General features: G+C 38.0%; 2 protein-coding genes across 5 annotated transcripts in view; both read right to left on the bottom strand.

Annotated features, from left to right (window-relative positions):
* Positions 1-4739: 4739 nt before the first annotated feature.
* On the bottom strand, positions 4740-11036 carry LOC105917006 (mitochondrial uncoupling protein 2). Of its 2 annotated transcripts, none has more exons than XM_021310103.2 (6): positions 10305-11036; positions 8321-8528; positions 6436-6639; positions 5778-5879; positions 5624-5700; positions 4740-5451 (listed from the first exon to the last, which is right to left on the bottom strand). In XM_021310103.2, the coding sequence occupies exons 1-6, from the start codon at positions 10428-10430 to the stop codon at positions 5317-5319; spliced, it is 852 nt and encodes a 283-aa protein (XP_021165778.2). In that variant the 5' UTR covers positions 10431-11036; the 3' UTR covers positions 4740-5316. The 2 variants fall into 2 exon arrangements, with proteins under 2 accessions (XP_021165778.2, XP_012707126.2); XM_012851672.3 differs by having other exon boundaries at positions 5520-5700.
* Positions 11037-11596: 560 nt separating this feature from the next.
* The window catches only part of c2cd3 (C2 domain containing 3 centriole elongation regulator), a 33270-nt gene continuing 26279 nt past the window's right edge, over positions 11597-18587 (bottom strand). For 2 of the 3 annotated variants that reach the window (XM_036149696.1, XM_036149695.1), the window contains exons 28-33: positions 18413-18543; positions 18187-18336; positions 17884-18074; positions 16151-16871; positions 14124-14232; positions 11597-11827 (exon numbers count right to left, since the gene is read on the bottom strand). In XM_036149696.1, coding sequence (XP_036005589.1) covers positions 11687-11827; positions 14124-14232; positions 16151-16871; positions 17884-18074; positions 18187-18336; positions 18413-18543 — 1443 coding nt within the window. In that variant the 3' untranslated portion in view covers positions 11597-11686. The remainder of the gene's footprint in view (positions 11828-14123; positions 14233-16150; positions 16872-17883; positions 18075-18186; positions 18337-18412; positions 18544-18587) is intronic. The other variant, XM_036149697.1, reaches the window with a different exon arrangement.

Genomic DNA, 18587 nt, shown 5'->3' on the forward strand with positions numbered 1-18587 from the left:
GGCTTTAGGTGCCAAAGGGAGACACCATCCAGTATAGGTAGTCATCAGGTTTCTCCTGGAGTCACCGCCGGAGGACCGAAACATGAGATTGAAGATTAGATTTGGATTAACATTGGATTTTTAAATCTGCACTGTAACGTTTGTTCTTTTTATGCATAACTTCTGAGGGTGCTGAACTCCCTTTTAAGCAAAACCTAAAGGGTTGTTCCTTCAAAAGCAGAGACTTGGATGCCATGTGTAGAAGGTTCTATAGATCAGAGCATTATTTCGAGGATAATAACAATGTAAGAAGTTTCTATATATATCTATTATATATCAAATATAGTAAGTATATATATATATATTATATAATATATATATAATAGATACACCTATCACTATATATATTATTACATCTCTCTATCTCTCTATATATATATATATAGAGAGAGAGAGAGAGAGAGAGTGAGAGAGAGAGAGAGAGAGCAACATCATTAGTTCACATTTTGGCACAAAGGGGCTGAATACAAATTCCCACCACAGATTTTTAGATTTGTATTATTTTCATGTCACATCACAGTTGTGCTTCATGTTGGTTAATCACAGAAATTCTCCAAAATACATTTGCTGCTGTAAGGGTGATACTTCAAGCATTCCCAACCAATCAAAATGAAAGGGAGCATTTAAATCTATGGGTGGGGATAAAATGCAATGCAGTCCCACACAAAACACCTAAAATAATTTCCTTACTGTCAGTGGCAACCTGAGTGCACCAACTTTTCATTGACTGTACTTGAATAAAAAACAATAGAAAACTTGTTCAAAGGGCTGACAGTTTATATTCTTCATCTGCCGGATGTACGCATCCCCCGACTGTCCAGGTGGCCTATTTCAAAAAACGCCACAGGGTCCTAATTTTACATAATGTGAACAAGTCCAAGGGTAATTAATCATTTTGCAAGAAGATACTGCACACATAGAGCTGGAGTGAGCAACATTACGACTGTTTTGGTTTCTCTTCCTGTGATCATGAGCACCTTAGATAATTTGTTGTTATGCCGTATTTTTCCATTTTGAATACTGTAGTTTACAAAATGTTATTTCACATGTGAAAAATAAATGTAGCATAGTATCCACTTTGCCCATTGAGACAAGCCCATTGGGACAAGTCAGATAACTTTCTTTTTTATATTAATATAGAAACTAGCGATGAGGAACTTGGTTCCTCTCACGTATTTGCAGTTTTATGTCAAAAGGCACATTTGTCTCTTGGTTAATAGGTTAATTTCCAGTTTCATGGGTTGCAGCCGACAGCTGACATGATGCAGGGCTCAAATAAAAATTTTGGAAATGCCGGCCCTTCTTGCTCCTTCCAAATACAAAAATTTGGAAACACAAAGCGGCAATGAAGTAGTGAGATCTGAATAAACTTAGAATCGTAAATCAAGGCAAAATTGGCAAGCTTTTATTTTTATTTACTGTCAAAGTGGCTTTATTTCAGTGTTTTAATTTTTTTCTTTTATGGGGTTGGAAAAACACAAGACCCTTCTTCTACGTCTGCACATCTGCCTTGCAGTTTTAGGTGATAGTTTTTAAAAAGAGGGTTAAATGTTATTTGCATTCTTGCACAAGATCATTTGACAAATTAGATTATGTTTTTCCAGTGTTACATTAAAAAGAAATGGGACGTTTGATGGCTTAAAGATATAATACATGGTTCTAAAACTGTCTGACTCAGCTGCAAATAAAAAACAAGATGAAAAAGGCCTGGAGTCAAATAAAACATGTCAGCACAGTTAAAGGATCAGGCTGTTTCAGGAATATAATAGAGTCATGTTCAATAAATTAGAATATTGTGGAAAAGATTATTAATTTTAGTAACTCAGTTCAATTAGTAAAACACACCATGTAGATTGATTAAACATAAACTGTTTTCAAGCCTTTATTTCTTTTAAATATGATAATTGCCCATGTATAGCTAATGCAAACATGATATTTAAGAGTAGAATAAGACGTCATATCAATCACAAACATTTTTAAACAGAATGTGGACTTAGTGTTAGGTAAAAAGTATGTCCAAAAACCTGATTCAAAAGTTATTTTCACAAAACATACTTTTAATCTGACAAACACGTTTCATCAGAAGACATATTCCAATGTATTGAATATGACTGCATATATTTTATTCTGCTGTTGCCAGATGCAGCGTGTTTTTGCTCTCAGAGTTGCTCTACCAGAGGTCTGTAGAAGGAAAAACAGCATTTCTGGAAAGCACCTCCACATCATGTTGATGGTGGTTATGGTAAATGGCTTCTACCCGACATGAAGCAAAACAAAGCTTAAGACAGATTTTCTCTGGGGCAGATTAAACTTGACCTACAGCTGCTTGTTTATGGAGGACCGAAAATGGCAGAATTAAAAGTCAAAGCAGGCATTTACATATATGGTCCAATAAATTAACCAACACACTTTAAATATAGCAATAAATAATGAAAAAAAATTAGGAATAATTTTACATCTACCAATATGTTCTTATTTAGAATATACCATTTATTTACTTTACCACATTTTATAATTTAATTGACCTTCACATATTTTTTTTCAGTTTATTTCAAGCATAATATATGTTATATTATTATATGTAAATAATATTTATTTCCAATACATTATTTATTCAAGCATTTATTCGATTTTCATTTTTAGTGGACTGCCCTTCGTTGGGTCAGCTGATCTGCACAAGGATCCTGTACCTTCGTGATTGACCAATAGAAGACGACCTGACCCAATGCAGGACAGACAGACTTATTTGCATAATGGGGTACAAGGAAAAGAAAAATAGGAGACAGAAGAATGTAGAAAGAAGACATGGAAATAAAAAAAGCTTGTGGGTACAAACAAGGGTGATTAAAAAATACATAATGCATCTACGTGTAAAAGAAAAATTATGAAAAAAAACCCTGTCGATTAAAATCTAATGCTAAAATAAATATGTTTTAAATACACAAAAAAATATGAAGGCCAGTTATATTATGAAACATGGTAAACTAAATAAATGGGATCTTTTAAATGGACAATGTGTAACTGATTTGGCTTTTAATTAGCAAAAATCAAGTAATGCTTTTATAAATACATATTCTGGCAAAGTCGTTTGTAATTCATTTAGCACACCACTAGATGGCGCAACAGTATGAGAAAATCTTACACACGGGCTTTAAACAAACACACATTAATACCTATAAAATTATTTCTCATTTCTTAAATGAATTGGTACATTTTAAGTGTATTGGTTTATTTAATGAGCCTTTTATATATTTCTGCTTTTATTTTGAATTTTGTCAGTTTGGGACCTCCATTCTCCTTTACCTACCTGTTGCAAACTACAGATCCGGCGGCTACTTTGACAAAATGCAAATTCTTGCTTTCGCCAATAGAGAACCCATTATGCTTTTTCTAAAGGGGTCCACAGGACCTGTCCTTTTCAGCCTCCGAGGGTGCAACAAAGTAAACATCAGAGGTAAACGCTGGATTTTTAGAACCAGAGCTCTGATTTCAACATTTAATGTAAACAAAAACAATAAAAGATAAATTACTACACGTAAAGCAAACTGGAATCTTGCTAATGAGGGTTTATTTCAGTGTCTCTAGTCAGAATCGTTTAATGTAGTTTATCATGTATGTGTGGAAGTCAGTGGTATGTCGGTAATGTTCAACCCCTCACACATTCCTAAAAACTACCCATGATTCACAGGTCTGTGTTTATCTTTACATCTCTGCATAGTTCTGTGTTCTTCATTTCATCTATTACGTACATGCTTGGGCAGGAAGGAGATTTTCATGGCATGATTACCTTGAGTAAAAGTACAACAGTTTCACAGTATTTAAACAAAAACTGATAGAAACTGGTCTGTAACACATGATCTGACTGTTTTTAATTAAAAAAGATCAACAATTATTCCAACTGCTGCTAAAATGATGTCCTATTATAGTTCTACTAATGCCATCTATAGTCTCTGCCTGAATGCTTTTCAAAACTTCAAGGTCTGCAGGCTCAGACTTAAAATGGAGACAGGCTGTAAAAATGGAAATTATTCTGACTGTTACTTGGATAACGGAGAGGACACTGTGTTCATGACCTGAGCACAAACTAAAACAGGGTTATATATATCAAAGGTTATATCTAGAGGGTCACACATATTCCACCATCAGTGCCACAAAGTCCTCAAAGGTCTTTGATCATATTTGTAAAAGCCTTTTACAAATATGGTCAAACATTACAATACTACTCACACATGAGAATTAAAAATAAATTCAAGTGGCAGGTTCAAATCATTACATAAAACCATAAATTGCTTTAAAATTGTGACGAAATCATCTAGACTAATGAAAGTTCAACCTTATCTGCTGACAGGCTGTCAAAATATATACTTCTCTTCGTTGGAAAAAAAAAAAATGCAAGACACAGATGAACTCCTTAATAAGATGGATAAAGGGCGCTACATTAGTTTCAAAAATCGTGTCGTTGTTTAAACAGAAAAGTGTCACAGCCACTTTCAGCCAGCTGACCAGCAGTGCAGAGCAACAATTGGAGGACGTGCGCCGCTGCATTACTTCACATACAGCCAGAGAAAACTATCGCCATGTTTCTTTAAAAGCATTTTAAACTGTAAGTATTGATTTTGAAAAAAGCCAGAAGTCACTGACAGGATGTCCCACACATCTCATCATTACCACATTATCCCTAGATATGTTTTTCTTTTTATTTTTTCACATCCAAAAAACAGCTGGAAGCAGTTAATTTAGCAAAGAAAGGCATAACAGCCAACATTAAGTTGCACAGTTTAACACTTTTGTTTATGTCATACATAATGTATAATTTAGTGTTAGATTATTTACATGTACTTGCAAATAAGGATGTCTTCTAACTGGATTCTTTATGTGGTCTCAGGTGTGAAATGCACAGAACAACCAAAGCTGTTGCGGTTCTGCTTAACGTCCAGAAGTAACTCTACTCTGAACCACATAATCTGTGCAACTCTTATTTTATGCTCAGACAAATTTGATCAATAAATATTTTAGCTGCATTAACAAACCCACTCAGTTGTTTCAACATGTTGGTTAACCTGGTTCTTCTTCTGAGGTCATGTACATCCTAAAAGAGGTGTCAGAGGTTCTTAAAAATAAAAAGCTTGGCTTAAAAAAAGAAAGACCTGATACAATTATTAATTAACAATCATCCCTGCAGTTTGCCGTAGAAGAACGGGTTCTCGGGTGAGGTGCATGGCCCAGATCAGCTGCTACCATCCACATTGCTGCAGACAGCACTGCATGGCTTCATTGTTAGCCAGCTGTCAGGCAGTCCTGTACCGAGACTCCCAGGACCGCTGAAATCTTACCACAGCTCTCTGAATCTGCTCGTAGCTGACAAACATCACTATGTTCCAGGATCCCAGGCGAAGGAACGACGGCATGAAGCTACAAAGAAAGCATCAGACAATCAGATGTGGGATTGAACGTCTTTGGTTTTCAACAATGACACCTACCCCTTATAGAAAGCAGAGGGCCCCTCTTTAAGCAGCATGGTCAGAGCGCACTTCACAGCGCCGCTATACTGACCAGGCGCTGAGTTCATGAAGCGGGTTTTTACCACGTCCACTGGAGACGCAACGATCGTGGTGCAGAATCCTGCTGCAAAGGCTGCAGTGAAGTGACACGGCACGTTGTCTGCAGGGAAAACAGGGCAAACGCTGCATTAAAGTCCACTAAGACAGGGAAGGCATTAACAGGTGAGGGGCGCCTACCTGTCATCAGTTTGCTCATCAGGATCCGCTCTTTAATGATGTCGTACGTCACCAGCTCGGAGCAGTTCACGATGGCGTTACGAGTTATGTTCAGCAGACAGCCTGAAAAAATTTGTCTTACATAGTCAGGAAATTTATATATATAAAAAAAGGCTTGAAGAACAATAACAGAGGACTAAAAACACCACATCACGGCCAACCGACATAAGTCTGTGTGAATCAGGCCAAAGAGACCACAACTATAAGATCATACTGGACTAACACACTATTAAAAAATTTAAAATCTTTAAGAACAGGAATGATCTTTGCAGGGTTTTGGAGACATCTTATGGGGTAGATCAAAAACAACTCCAGGAGAGTTTTCTGAAAACGCTGAAACACACCATCTATGCACTGTATAAACTGATACAACGCCATGACCAGTGCACATTGACATTGGTCTGGCATCAACTGATGTTTCCAAGTGGGGAAGAAGCACCCACACTTCCAAATTGCACATATACCTCCAGAGAGACGGAGGCGACTTTATCAGCCTGTAATTGACATTTTTTCCAACTACACACAAATACGCAATAGGTCTTGTAAACACTTGCAACAGCATGCATGTTAAAAACACTCCAGTTACAGTGAAACATATACATCAGGACTTTGAAGATACCTTTCCAGAGCCCCCTGAGGCCCTCGTCTCTCGCTATGGTCCTATAAGCGTCGATGGTGCCGCTGTACCTCTTCACAAAGCCATTCTCAGGCTCTCGTATCTGAGCCTGGAACCTGACCTTCACAACGTCGGTGGGCTGAGCAAACGCCACTGCCATCGCTCCTGTGGTGGAGCCCGCCAGCAATCGCGTCCCGAGTCCAGGATCTGTCACACAGCAGTTCATGGCAGTTGGCAACTACAAGCAACTTCACACAAACATGCCGTTTGTCACTTATTGTACCGTAGGGATTGAAATAATCTGTCAACGTTGTTTGATTACATGTAACAACTTGAATCTGTCAGTTGAAAACACGGGCTGCTCAGTGAAGTAATTTTAAGGAAGAACCTTTAAGTTTGTGGCGTAACAGTGACCGAGATCCTGACTTGATAAGATCTGCAGCCTGCAATAATTGTCTGCTTCAGTGAATCTGACTTTTTCCTCAACATCCTGTAGGCCGGTCTTGAAAAACAAGTTCAGGCTGTCATAACATGAAGGTTCTTTTGTTCCAAAACGATTTGTGCATTGTAAGCATGAAATTGAAGTTGTAGAGGGAGTTAAATTCTAAGTTTTGTATTTGGAGAATAAAAAGAAAATCACAAGTACAAATTTTTTTTACACCTGTTCAAATTGTATTATTTTATTATTATTATTTTATTATTTTTTCTGGAATAAAAATATTTCCCAAAGATCTGGAATAAAAATCCCACATCTTTGGGAAATATCCCCTTTTCAATGAAGAACTGCAGGTCACGAAAGATTACAAACGAATCCATTGCGTGATCAGAACTGTGGGAGTGCACAGTTAAGTACAGAGAAAATCAAACACTGTATGACAGTGAGAGCTGCATTCTTCCATGTCATATGTGTGCTGGGTCCTTGGAAGGCCACATGGCAGTAGGCCATATATGTATTTCCGGTTGGTACAGACTGACCGAGCAGGCAGCGCACCCTGCTGTCTGATCAAGGACCCACAAGTCGCAGATCATTTTTACCGGTGAGACATTTGTGTCAAAAGTCAAAACGAAGGCGTAACTTGTAAAGTTGAATTTGTGACTCACAGCAGCAGATTCGTGCAGTTGAACTCGTTGATTTGTATTTGTGTTAAGGGAAAAAAAATATTAAAATTTTTTATTTTTTATTTTTAATACACGTGTTTCAATTTGTTTCAACTGTAGCAGAACTGAATGACAAACATTTATGATGTGCAACTCACAGAACACAATTTGTGTACTTGTACTCAAGAATTTGAACAGGTGTAAAAATAATTTGTACTTGTGATTTTTTTTTATTCTACAAATACAAAACTTAAAGTTAAACTCCCTCTACAACTTCAAATTCATACTTACAATGCACAAATCGTTTTGGAACAAAATAACCTTCATAAAGAACCTTCATATTATGAACATATGTACAGCTTTCTAGGTTTTCTTGAAAGAGAAGAAATTCTACGCACATTCATAGTGAACATAAATTTAGCTACTAGAGGTTTTCTTTGTTTAGCCGGACCAGTAAAATGTGTGGACATAATACTACAGGTAGGGTGAAACACGAGAGTGGTTTTAATCTGGAGCTGGAGCCAATATTTTATTCTGCCTTGCTGTAGTTATTCCTGTTTATCTATAGGGGGCAGTGTTGGGCATTTGAGCTTCTCTACCACCTGAAGAAAATCTGACCTGTGAATTGTTGGAGGAAGCTTTATGTAATGATTCTTACTGTAAAAATGAGCCAGAGAAAGTCAAGGAATATTACACTTAGTCTAAAACGTTAATTATCATTTTATTCTGTCATAACTGAAGCTTCTACAAAGCTTTCACAGGTACAAAGTGTTGGTCAGCTGGTACATACTCTCTGATCCGTGGGCATACAGCTGCTTCATGGTGTCGTACAGACCGATCCGCACCGAGGCAAAGCACATCTGTCTGTGCAGCCCCGCCAGGAGTCCATTGTACAGGTTCCTCGGCCCCTCGTTCCTCACGATGGGGATGATGGTGCCAAATACACCTCTGAACTTGGCCTTCTGGCCTTTTGGTAGGGCCTTAGATTCGCCTTGGACCTGAAGAAATATTACAACTTAAAAAAAACAGACACTTAAAGATTAAAAGAACATTTGTACTTTCAGTGAGTATAAAAGTATTTTCATTCTGTGAACTTGTTCATGATCTTGTCACGTTACAACCAGAAATGTCCAAGTATATTATTGGGATTTTCTGTGACCTAGATATGCTTTGATGTAAACTATACTATAGTGGCTCTGGAGGTACGTTTAGATTTGTCCTGCCTCAGCTCCAGTTTAAAGGCCTTTAAAATCTCCAAATTTTTCTCCACCAGGACTGTCCACCAGGATTTAGCTTCATCCCACAGCATGATGCTGCCACCTCCCAGTTTCACTGTGGGTATTGTGTTAGTTTATTGTCACACGTAGTGTTTGACTTATAGGCAAATGTTGGTCTGATCTCACAACAGCATCTTATTCCACATGTTTGTCGTGTCCCCCTACATGGATTATGGCAAACTGAAACCGTCCAACAATGACCTTCTATTGCTAATCTTCCCCTGAGACCAGATCTGTGGCGTACATTACTAATAGTTGTTCTATGAAGAGATTCTCCCAACTAGTTAGCAATGGCATTTTGTCCTCTAGGCCCAGTCAGAGTAGGGTGATGGTCATGTCTCTTTCATTTATAGACGATAAGATCAAACAGTTTTTCATTAACTCTACACGGCTTGGGATTCTTTTTTTAAACCTAACCCTGCTTTACACTGGATCTCTGGCCTGTCATGCATTCCTCTAGTTTTATGATGTTCAGTAACGTTCTCCAACGTTCCTCTGAGAACTTTACAAAACAGCTCAATTTATTCTGAGATTGAATTACACATATATTGATTTACAAATAAGGTGATTTATGAAAGCAGCTGTTTGCACATGATTGTACGTAGTGTGACAAGAGTAAAGAGGGCTGAATGTTAATGTACACACTTGATTTAATGTAAATATTTCAAAACGTTTGTGTGCTACTTTGTGTTGATCTACTCAAGTAAAATACTCTGAAGTTTGGGGCTGTAGCGTAGCAAAATGTAAATAAAAACACTTTAGCAGTTAAGAAAACTTTTGCATTTTCCTATATTCAGCCTTTGGACACCCAAATAAAAAGACAAAACAATTTAGCCTTTTTTAAATTTCCTTGTATACTGTTCAGAAATTAATGTTTCTTAAAAGTGGTGCCAGCATCATCGAAAACTTTGGAAGAATTTAAAAAACATACATTTCAAAAGTACCAAAATAGGCAGAAAGTAGAAAGTATCAAAATGACCTTTTATGTTAGTTTACGATAAGAAAAAGACATTAAAACAAATTCAGAAACTGTTGGTTTGGGCTCTGAAGTTTATTTAGGATGAGCTAAACTTAAATGGATAATAATAATAATAAAAGAAGTAAAATTCTCTGATTTTGCATAAAATATATTTATGCAAGTCCTTCTATTTAACTTTGAACGGCTGAAATATTGCATGAAGATTATTAAATACGTGTCTTCACAACTACAGTTGATCTGTTGGTAAAACAAATGCTGAGGCAAACTGTTTTGAAACGTGATACTGCCATCCAATTTAAATCTGCTAAATCCGTGGAGAATTTCCTCCTCAATTTATAGTTGTGAGTTCGCCAAATTTAAGGGTAAAAAGAAAATACTAAATGTAAGAAATTTTAGCTTGTACCAACAATTTTCCAGTATCACAAGTCTGCTTAGAAGCTTAGATAAAAATTAGGTTTGTGAAACATTTGATATTCGTCCCACACGTCATGATTTCTTCTTCTTTTTTTTTTTTTTACCTGTAGTCGTACTTTGGCGGTATCCAATGGAAAGGTGACCAGATCAGCCACGCAGCCGGCTGACCCAGCTGAAAAAACCTTGACAGCAACCGTTGGTGCCAAGTCAGACGTTCGGCCCCCCGCCATGTTCAAAACTTTCAAGGACCAACACGGGTCTTAACAAGACAAAACAATCAAGAGACTTCTTTCATCCTGCAGTTTCACCCAAGATAATTCTGCCTCCTTTCAGGTCTCCATGACGGGCAACAAACTACTAGAGCTAACATCAAGTTTCAGGTAGTAAAAACAAAGTGCGTCTTCTTGAAATGATGTCCTCTTCTTGTGCCATTACTCGTTGCCACTGAAGAGGATTTAACTGAGGGTAAGAACAGAGAAGATGGTCTATTGAAACAAATAACTGGGTGAAAACTATGCTGTACAGTGAATGTTGGACCGCCTCCCTGAAGAGAAAAAAAATAAAAATTACACAAGACAAACAAGGTGTGCTGTACGCTCTTATGCAAAGGAATAATAGTCTGACTGCTGGCAGGCGTGTTTTTTTAAATTCCTGATCCACCTGCATGTACATTTGAACACAGGTCTGGTCTAAACCAGTTTACACCAGACGTATGACTCAGGAAGTTGGAGGTACAGTAGCACAAAGTTCACACTGAAACTATTCAACCTTTAATTTGAGTCCATTTACTCTGTGATAAGAAAATATAATTAAAAAATAAAATAGTTTTTTAACAGAAACAGAAATGTAAGAAAGGACTTATATTTAAAGATTTCCTTTTTTAAAGCTGATCAGTTCCTGGGAGCTTTCAGTGTCACATCAACAGTCATTTATTCACAGCTATTGTTTGGGGAAGCATGCTACACAAGAAGTATTGATTTGTAAAACAATGAGTTAGCATTATTAGGCATGGTGGAGGATCTGTAATGATGTGGCCTTCCCTGAAATTCCCAGGGAGTTTACCCCACAAAATCAACTTTTGCAATCAGTGCCTGCAGCCTATAGCACACCTGTGGTGTGAGCTGAAGTCATCTTTATAGTCACTGCAACATAACTTACAATAAATTTTTTCCTCTGCATTTAACCCATCCCTTAGGGAGCAGCGGGCCGCCACTGTTTGGTACCTGGGGAGTAATCTGGGGCTAAGTGTCTTGCTCGGGGACCCATAGGGGCAGTGCGGGGGGTCATTCTAGTTTGAGACATTTCACACATCTTTAACGAGTCCGCTAACAAAATTGTCTGCGTATGACAGACGCTAAATGTCCAGCTCAAAACATACGGGAGGCTCAAAGTGCTGAAAATTGTCAATATTTATTTATAAAACATACAAACATAACAATTAATGTACATGATTGCGTGTGTACAGCAGTGTGAACAGCAAGCAGTGCTAAGTGGACTTATCAAAATGAGCAGCAAATATTTTCGCTATTCTGTCCGTCTGCTTCTTCAGGGACGAAGGTGACATGTCGGGTCGCCGCCGAGGACCTCTGCGAGGGGCAACGCTGCGGTGATCTGAGGAGGTCTGACCCTGCAAATGTCACACAGCAGCAAACCTTTAATTATAAAAACATTAGAACAGGCGATATACCATGATATGCTTAAGCTTAATGTAATGGCCTGTCAACACCTGGACTCAACAAAGGTATTCTCACGTCTGAGATAATAAACACTCACTGCTGAATGCTACATGTTAAATTGAACAATGGGTGGCAGGTCTGAACCGGTTCTTTAGTAATAAGACTAAGGTGTGACGCACTGTTTCCTAGTATGGACTCAGGCTAGAACATACCTACTGTTTCACATGTAATCGCAGTGTCTGCAGTTTATTTAGTTACAACATTGTTGCTGTTGTTCCACATTTTCCAGTTAATGATGACTTTCTAAACCACTGTGTCATGCTGCATGTACGTATAACTTGCTAAGTGGGTGTTTCATGGCTACAACGGAAACAGGCAAACATTTATTGGTATCCGAAGATAAAACCAGCCTCCTCGCTGTGACAGAAGTTGCTACTTTATCCGTGCATCAAAGGTAAACTATGTTACACAGTCACATCCAATAAACAAGGATATGTATTATGATGAGGCTCGTTTGTCAGATTAAAAGAACCTTTTGAAAATACCCTTTAAACAGATATTAAACATGCTTTTCATTAAGCACACATTTCTGATTTTCTTTTGTTGGTCTGATGTAACGGTCTAATCTTAAATGTCCTGTTTTCATTGGCTGTAAGCTGAAAGTCATAATAATTAACAGAAATAAAGGCTTGAAAATATCAGTCTGTATAATTATATAATGTTTCACTTTGTGAATTTAGTATATAAAATAAATAGCTTTTCAATAATATTCAAGTCCATTGAATAAGTTCCATTAACTTTTTTAATCATTGGTGAATGTCTGTCATATTATTGATAATGGGAAGGTTTCAACCTGATATGGTTGAAAAACACTGAAGTAGAATGAACGTTAAAGGGGACATATATTTCTTTTTTTAGCCCATAAATACATTTTGTTTGTGTACTTGGAGTCTCTAGGAGAGCAGACATTTTAAATTTAACCTCTCCAGGAGCTGCGTAAATATCTTTATATTCTGTTTGGGTTAAATCTTACAAGCTGTTTAGTTTTCTATTAATTTTTTTTTTGAACAATTGCATCACAGTATTCCCTCCTGAGCTGCTCAACAAGGTCATGGACTTCTGGCTTACCAATTTTGAGAATCTGCCATTTGTATTTATTTTACCACGATTATGTAGCCAAAGCTGACGGATGGCGCAGCTACAAGTGGAAAAGCCAAAATGTTCAGTGGTTGGGTGTATTAACCCACACAATTGATTATACCACACCCAAGCGTACTACAAAATTGGCCAAACGGGGCGGAGTGGACTGCCCTGTGACCTCTGTGAACAAGGAGGAATTCAGAACAAAGCATTGCAGTTTCACTTGATATAGAGCACAACTGAATGATTGAAATGTGAAAAGGAAAGCAATTAAAAATCAGGATAGGTCCCCTTCACACCTAAACTAGGTTCCTCTGAAAATACTGGAATGCAACCAAACATTCCAGCTAGAGATCTGCACCAGCTGATTTTCTCACAGTAAGCCAACCTCGAGTAAAAATATCACAATTTCACAGTGTTTACACGGAAATTTGAAGCAAAAATGAACAGCATAATTTTTATCCAAACAATTTGTTATCTAAAAACAGAAAAGCAACCCTTATTTCTACTGCTGCTAAAATAACTAAACATATTGTTTATTAATAAGAATGATAGGTGGCGCTCCTTTTAGCCGTAACACCATGGCCATCGAGGCCATTTTCTTTAAACAGACACGTTTTCTGTCATGTAAGTGTTCATAAAAAGATAATTGTTGTAGACTCCTTTCAGCCAGCTAACAGGCAATATACAGCAACAAGTAGAAACAAAGACGCTTTGTAAAGCTGGAGAAAGCTTTAGGCACTCCAGTATTTTAATAATAATAATAATAATAATAATAATGATACATTTTATTTAAAAGGCGCCTTTCTGGACACTCAAGGTCACCGTACAGAAGGATAAAAAATAGAATGTCAGAAACAAAATCAAAACAAAAAACATTTAAAAAATACCGAGGCTGGGACAGGGAAATTGATAATTAAAGAGAATAGGCAGTCTTAAACAGATGAGTTTTAAGTTGTGATTTAAAATGGAGAAATTACCGACATACCTGAGAAAATGGATTTTCTCAGGTATGTCGGTAAAAAAGGCTCGGTACCAGAAACTACCAATACCTAGTAAGGGTAGAATGATTTAATATCAGAAGTAAAACTGGTGGAAAATACTTACAGAGTCATACGATGCGTGGGAGAAAGAAGGCGCCAAGCGAATGGTTCTCAGTGACGCCTCCAGTTGGTGAGAGGGCAGGAAGAAATTAGGGACTTCCACGGGTAATAATCTTAAGGTAATGAGTTAGAAAGAAACAACAAGACTTGCAGATGGTGTCTTACATCCTTGTTATAAGGTAACAGAAAAACTTCCTTACTGCACAAAGCAAAACTAAAACTTTCTAATAGACCTTTTGGCAAAACTAATTTGTCTCATCAGAAATCAATATAAGCAATCAAACGCTAAACATTGGACTGAATTTACCAAAGTTACTGAGCCTTACAAAGACTTTGGGTTTAACGTCGAGGAAAAAACATCCACGTTTGGGTCAAATTCACCATCAATGGAAATCCAAGTCAACATGATTCAAGAACACGGTTTTAGACGGGTACCTGTTTCTGGCCATTACAGCGGATGTGTCCTTGAAAACTCAATATCATTTTCCAAACCATATTACATCATATTTGTATCTAGCCAATATAAGATTGTAAATCCTTCATTCATTTGATTAATTCAAATGCAAAGCGGTGAATCCAATTTCATAGGCTATTAATTTTTTTAATATTCAGATCTTTTGTAATATTAAACTGCATAGATATTTAACTACATGCTGTATAGTTTTTGATGGACCTTTTTTTTTTTTTTCAAATAGTTTCAAGTTTTCAATCTGATTTTCCTTTTCATCGCAGCACCAAAACAGCACTTCTGAAAATCACCAGTTATCAGAGTCTAGATCCTCCATCTTCTCAAAACCATGGCTACGTTCATACAGCAGGCAAATGCGACCCAAATGCGATCTTTTTGCCTATACCTGTCTATCATTTCTGTCTTTTATGTCACTGTCCTGATTCCCACTACACATCCTTCTCTACAGCAGCAGCAGCTGTCACTGCTCCACAAAAGAACATTGTTAATAGCTGTGCTTAATATCGTCGGCTCCCGTTGCTCAACAACTTCATTGTAACAGAGAGACGCCGGTTTGAGCGAAGCTTTATAGAACATTTCTAGTAGGAACGGACGATAATTCAATAACAATAAATATCGATCGATAGAGGTGTGGTGCGATTAAAAAAGGGTCAATAAAATGTTCAATGCGGACCCAGGAATGCTCCGCCCCTTCAAAGAGTTTAGAGAGCATTTTTAAAAATTTGCCAAAACTTTGGTAAGAAGTCGGTTGTTTTTTTAATCTAAAAATGGGTCATTAAGCAACAGCAAAAAATTGGCAGGGCTGCACTTAAAACATATGCTTTGAATTATTTTGTAATTATCGATATTGATCGATATAATTTTTACTTTATCAATATGCTATTTTACTATATCATCCAGCCCTAATGTCTAGTAATAATTTGTCTTGAAACGTTCAGACAGAAGTCTGATGACGGTCGCATTTAATTAGTGGTAAGAACCACCACACACACACACACACACACACACACACAAACACACAAAGAGCCTAATAGTCACAAACTTTCTCCTCTAGACTCCGTTACTCAGAATCCTCATAAATCCTCAATTAACTCCTGTACATCCAGATCAGTCACATTTTCTCTAACATTCACACACGAATGTCATATCTGCCCCCGTCCTAAAAAAAAAAAAAAAAAAACTTCACTGGCTCCCTTTTCTTAACACATTCAACCCAGAAGTCATCCGTCATCAGCTTCCTATGCATGGGGAGTAATGAATGTTACATATACTGTAACATGCATTACGTACATCTTTAAACCTACACTCCAAATTCAAATCACCGGGTTAAACTTTGAATGGCTGATTTATGTATGTTAATCTTTACTTTTTATTTTTAGCATGTTTAGTATATGTTTTGAGTGTCCTGTAAAGCGTTCTATAAATAAAAGTAATGATAACTGTTGTAACACAAGCTTCCGCATGATGGCAGCTTTGCTACAGAAATCTGATCTGACCTGGCAGTCAGATAAGATGAAGGAAAAACAAAGCTGACGGTAAATATAGCTATGAATCAAGGATACGGTTGAAGCGTGTCCTGAGCTCCTGAAGTGTCCTGTGTGCCAGCGGCAGGCTGTGGAGCTGCAGATGTGTCGTCAGACTTGTCGGGGCTGCTTGACTCCTTTCGTTGAGCCTGATCAACAGACAGCCGCTTCCTGTTATCATCTCTCTCTGTTTGTGACGTGTCTCTTGCGGACTCATCAGAGCTATGATGGCAAACACTTTCTGTGTGTTTCTCACTGGAAATGCAACTTTCTAGGTTTACCACCAGACTTCTGTCCTCATCCTCACTCATATCTGACTCCTGGATGCTCTCGACAGAAACCAGATCAGGGTCTGACAGGATGCTGGTCCAGGGACTAGTTCTGTCTGTTAACGATGTAACCTCGTTTAGTGGCCTCGGCTTCAGCACCACCTCCTCGAAATCCTCTTCTTCTTCTTCTTCTTCTTCTTCTTCACCAGCTTCCTTATCCGATCTAACATCTGTCTCCTCTTTGTGTTCATCCTCTGACAGGTCGTCCTTGCTGCTTTGTTTGTCCCTTTCCTCATCGTGGTCAGAGTCCGTGTTGTCCGCGCTGGGCAGTGACGGCGGCGGCGGAGATCCAACGTCCAAACGATCATCGGTCGCCGTGTTTGGGTGGGACAGGCTGCCGGGGGTGACCCGAGGGCTGCTGCGTTCAACGGGGGAGTTTGAGGAGCTCTGAGTGTCGGAGGGAATCGTTTCTAAGACGTGACCCCGTAGGCCTGAGAGACGAGACGAATTATTAAGAGAGAATGAAAACCTTTCCCTGACAAAATCCCTGACACCGAGTGACCGAGGTTGATTTTAAACAATATTATTCAGTTTAATGCTGATATAAGTGTTATAACATGGCACTATTTAATCATGTTTATGTCTCTCTTACTAATTTAACAATGTATCTGCTAGGGCTGATACATTGATATATTGATATACCAGATATACAAACAACAAATCAATCCGTTTCATCGCTGTGCAGATTAGGTGCTAAAAGAGCCGCTGCGTCTCAACTCAGAGCAGAAATGATTGTGTTCTGACTACGATTTATTTCAACTAAAATTGCGATTTGATTTTGACTTTTCTCTGCATTAACCACAAGAAACAAAAATGGCCTCTAGATAAAGATGTTTGTAAACAAGGACTATTTAAAACAAGAACTTTTAATATTTTTATTAATCAGAATATTATTCAAGAAAACAGCGTTTAATTGAGTTGGACGTCAATCCGTGTTGAACATGAAGTGTAACCAACAAGTCTATGTATTAAACTAATTGACCAGAACTTAATGCTATGATGAGATTCCTGAAAGTTTCTGGTAAAACAGCATGATTATATAAACTCTAGAACAAGTAATAAAATTAGATTATCTCACTGCTGCAGCTCTCTTCCCTTCCATGTGGAGGCAATCCCACTTTAAACATTTTACTGACACTTAAAGGATGTATCTGATTCACTAACTGTTACATAGCCAAAAATTGCAGACCTCTGCGATTTGGAAATTGCGTTTTTTTTAAATTGTGATTATATTGCAAATGCGATTAATTGTTCAGCCCTAGTATCTGCTGGTATTTTCTCATTTGTACAACACGTTGTTAGTATTTTCAGTATAACGTGGCATCAGTTAGCTGCTGGGTTCTGTTTTTCCTTTTTTTAAGACCAACATTTGTACAATTTTTTTACTGAATTTGTGTATTTGCTCCTGTCGACTGATCTTTCAACCTTCGGGAAGAAGCTCACCACTGATGATGTTGTTGACCTCCCCGACAAGCTGGTTGGACTTGAGGAGCAGCTGACTTGTGTCGGTCTCCAAGATCCCTGGATCCGCGTCTTGGTTGTTTACGTCTTGTTCGCTCAGAGGTGGGAACGTAGGAGTAGAGAGCTTACGATTAAAGTATCTCTGAATGTTGTCCAGCTCGCTAAGTTTTCTCCTGTCGTAACAAAAACAATTAGAGTGGATTTTATATTGGCGGCATCATTTTAAAAGAAAAAATGCCAAATGTACATGTAAAAGAACGGAAACTAAATAACTACTTGTAATACCTGAGCGCTGAAAACAAAAATGAGCTGGAGGGGTTAATGTCACTGGTTGAGTTGCCACACGCAGAGTGAGACGCCACTTGCTCTTGCAGATTCTGATGGTAAAGACGTACTTTGTCCATGTGCTCGAAATGCCGATCGTTCTCACTGGGCCTGCGATATTTAACAAATATTTTTAAAAAAAGGTAGAGCGATTCCACTTGCCAGTGTCGTTAAACTGTGTAGCAACCTTTCAGAGAACAGCGTGTCGCTGTGGTTTGGCGATGAGATCTTCTGCTCTGGGAATCTGCTGATGTGGGAGGGGAAGCTGCTGTACACGGCTGTGGTTTGATAGTTGAGAGCAGTGGCCTGAAACAAAGCCTGTGAATAAGCTAATTGTTAGGGCTCTAATACTTTTATAAATC

Source organism: Fundulus heteroclitus, chromosome 18 (genome assembly GCF_011125445.2).
Source record: "Fundulus heteroclitus isolate FHET01 chromosome 18, MU-UCD_Fhet_4.1, whole genome shotgun sequence".
NCBI classification, from domain to species: Eukaryota; Metazoa; Chordata; class Actinopteri; order Cyprinodontiformes; family Fundulidae; genus Fundulus; species Fundulus heteroclitus.

Excerpts from the sequence above, each read along its gene's own strand:
- LOC105917006 (XM_012851672.3), bottom strand. The coding sequence starts at position 10,430 with ATGGCGGGGGGCCGAACGTCTGACTTGGCACCAACGGTTGCTGTCAAG. Across the intron at positions 8,529-10,304 it reads CCGCCAAAGTACGACTACAG|GTCCAAGGCGAATCTAAGGC; the intron begins GTAAAAAAAAAA and ends ATATTTCTTCAG. Across the intron at positions 6,640-8,320 it reads GTATGCCCACGGATCAGAGA|ATCCTGGACTCGGGACGCGA; the intron begins GTATGTACCAGC and ends GCTGTGTGACAG.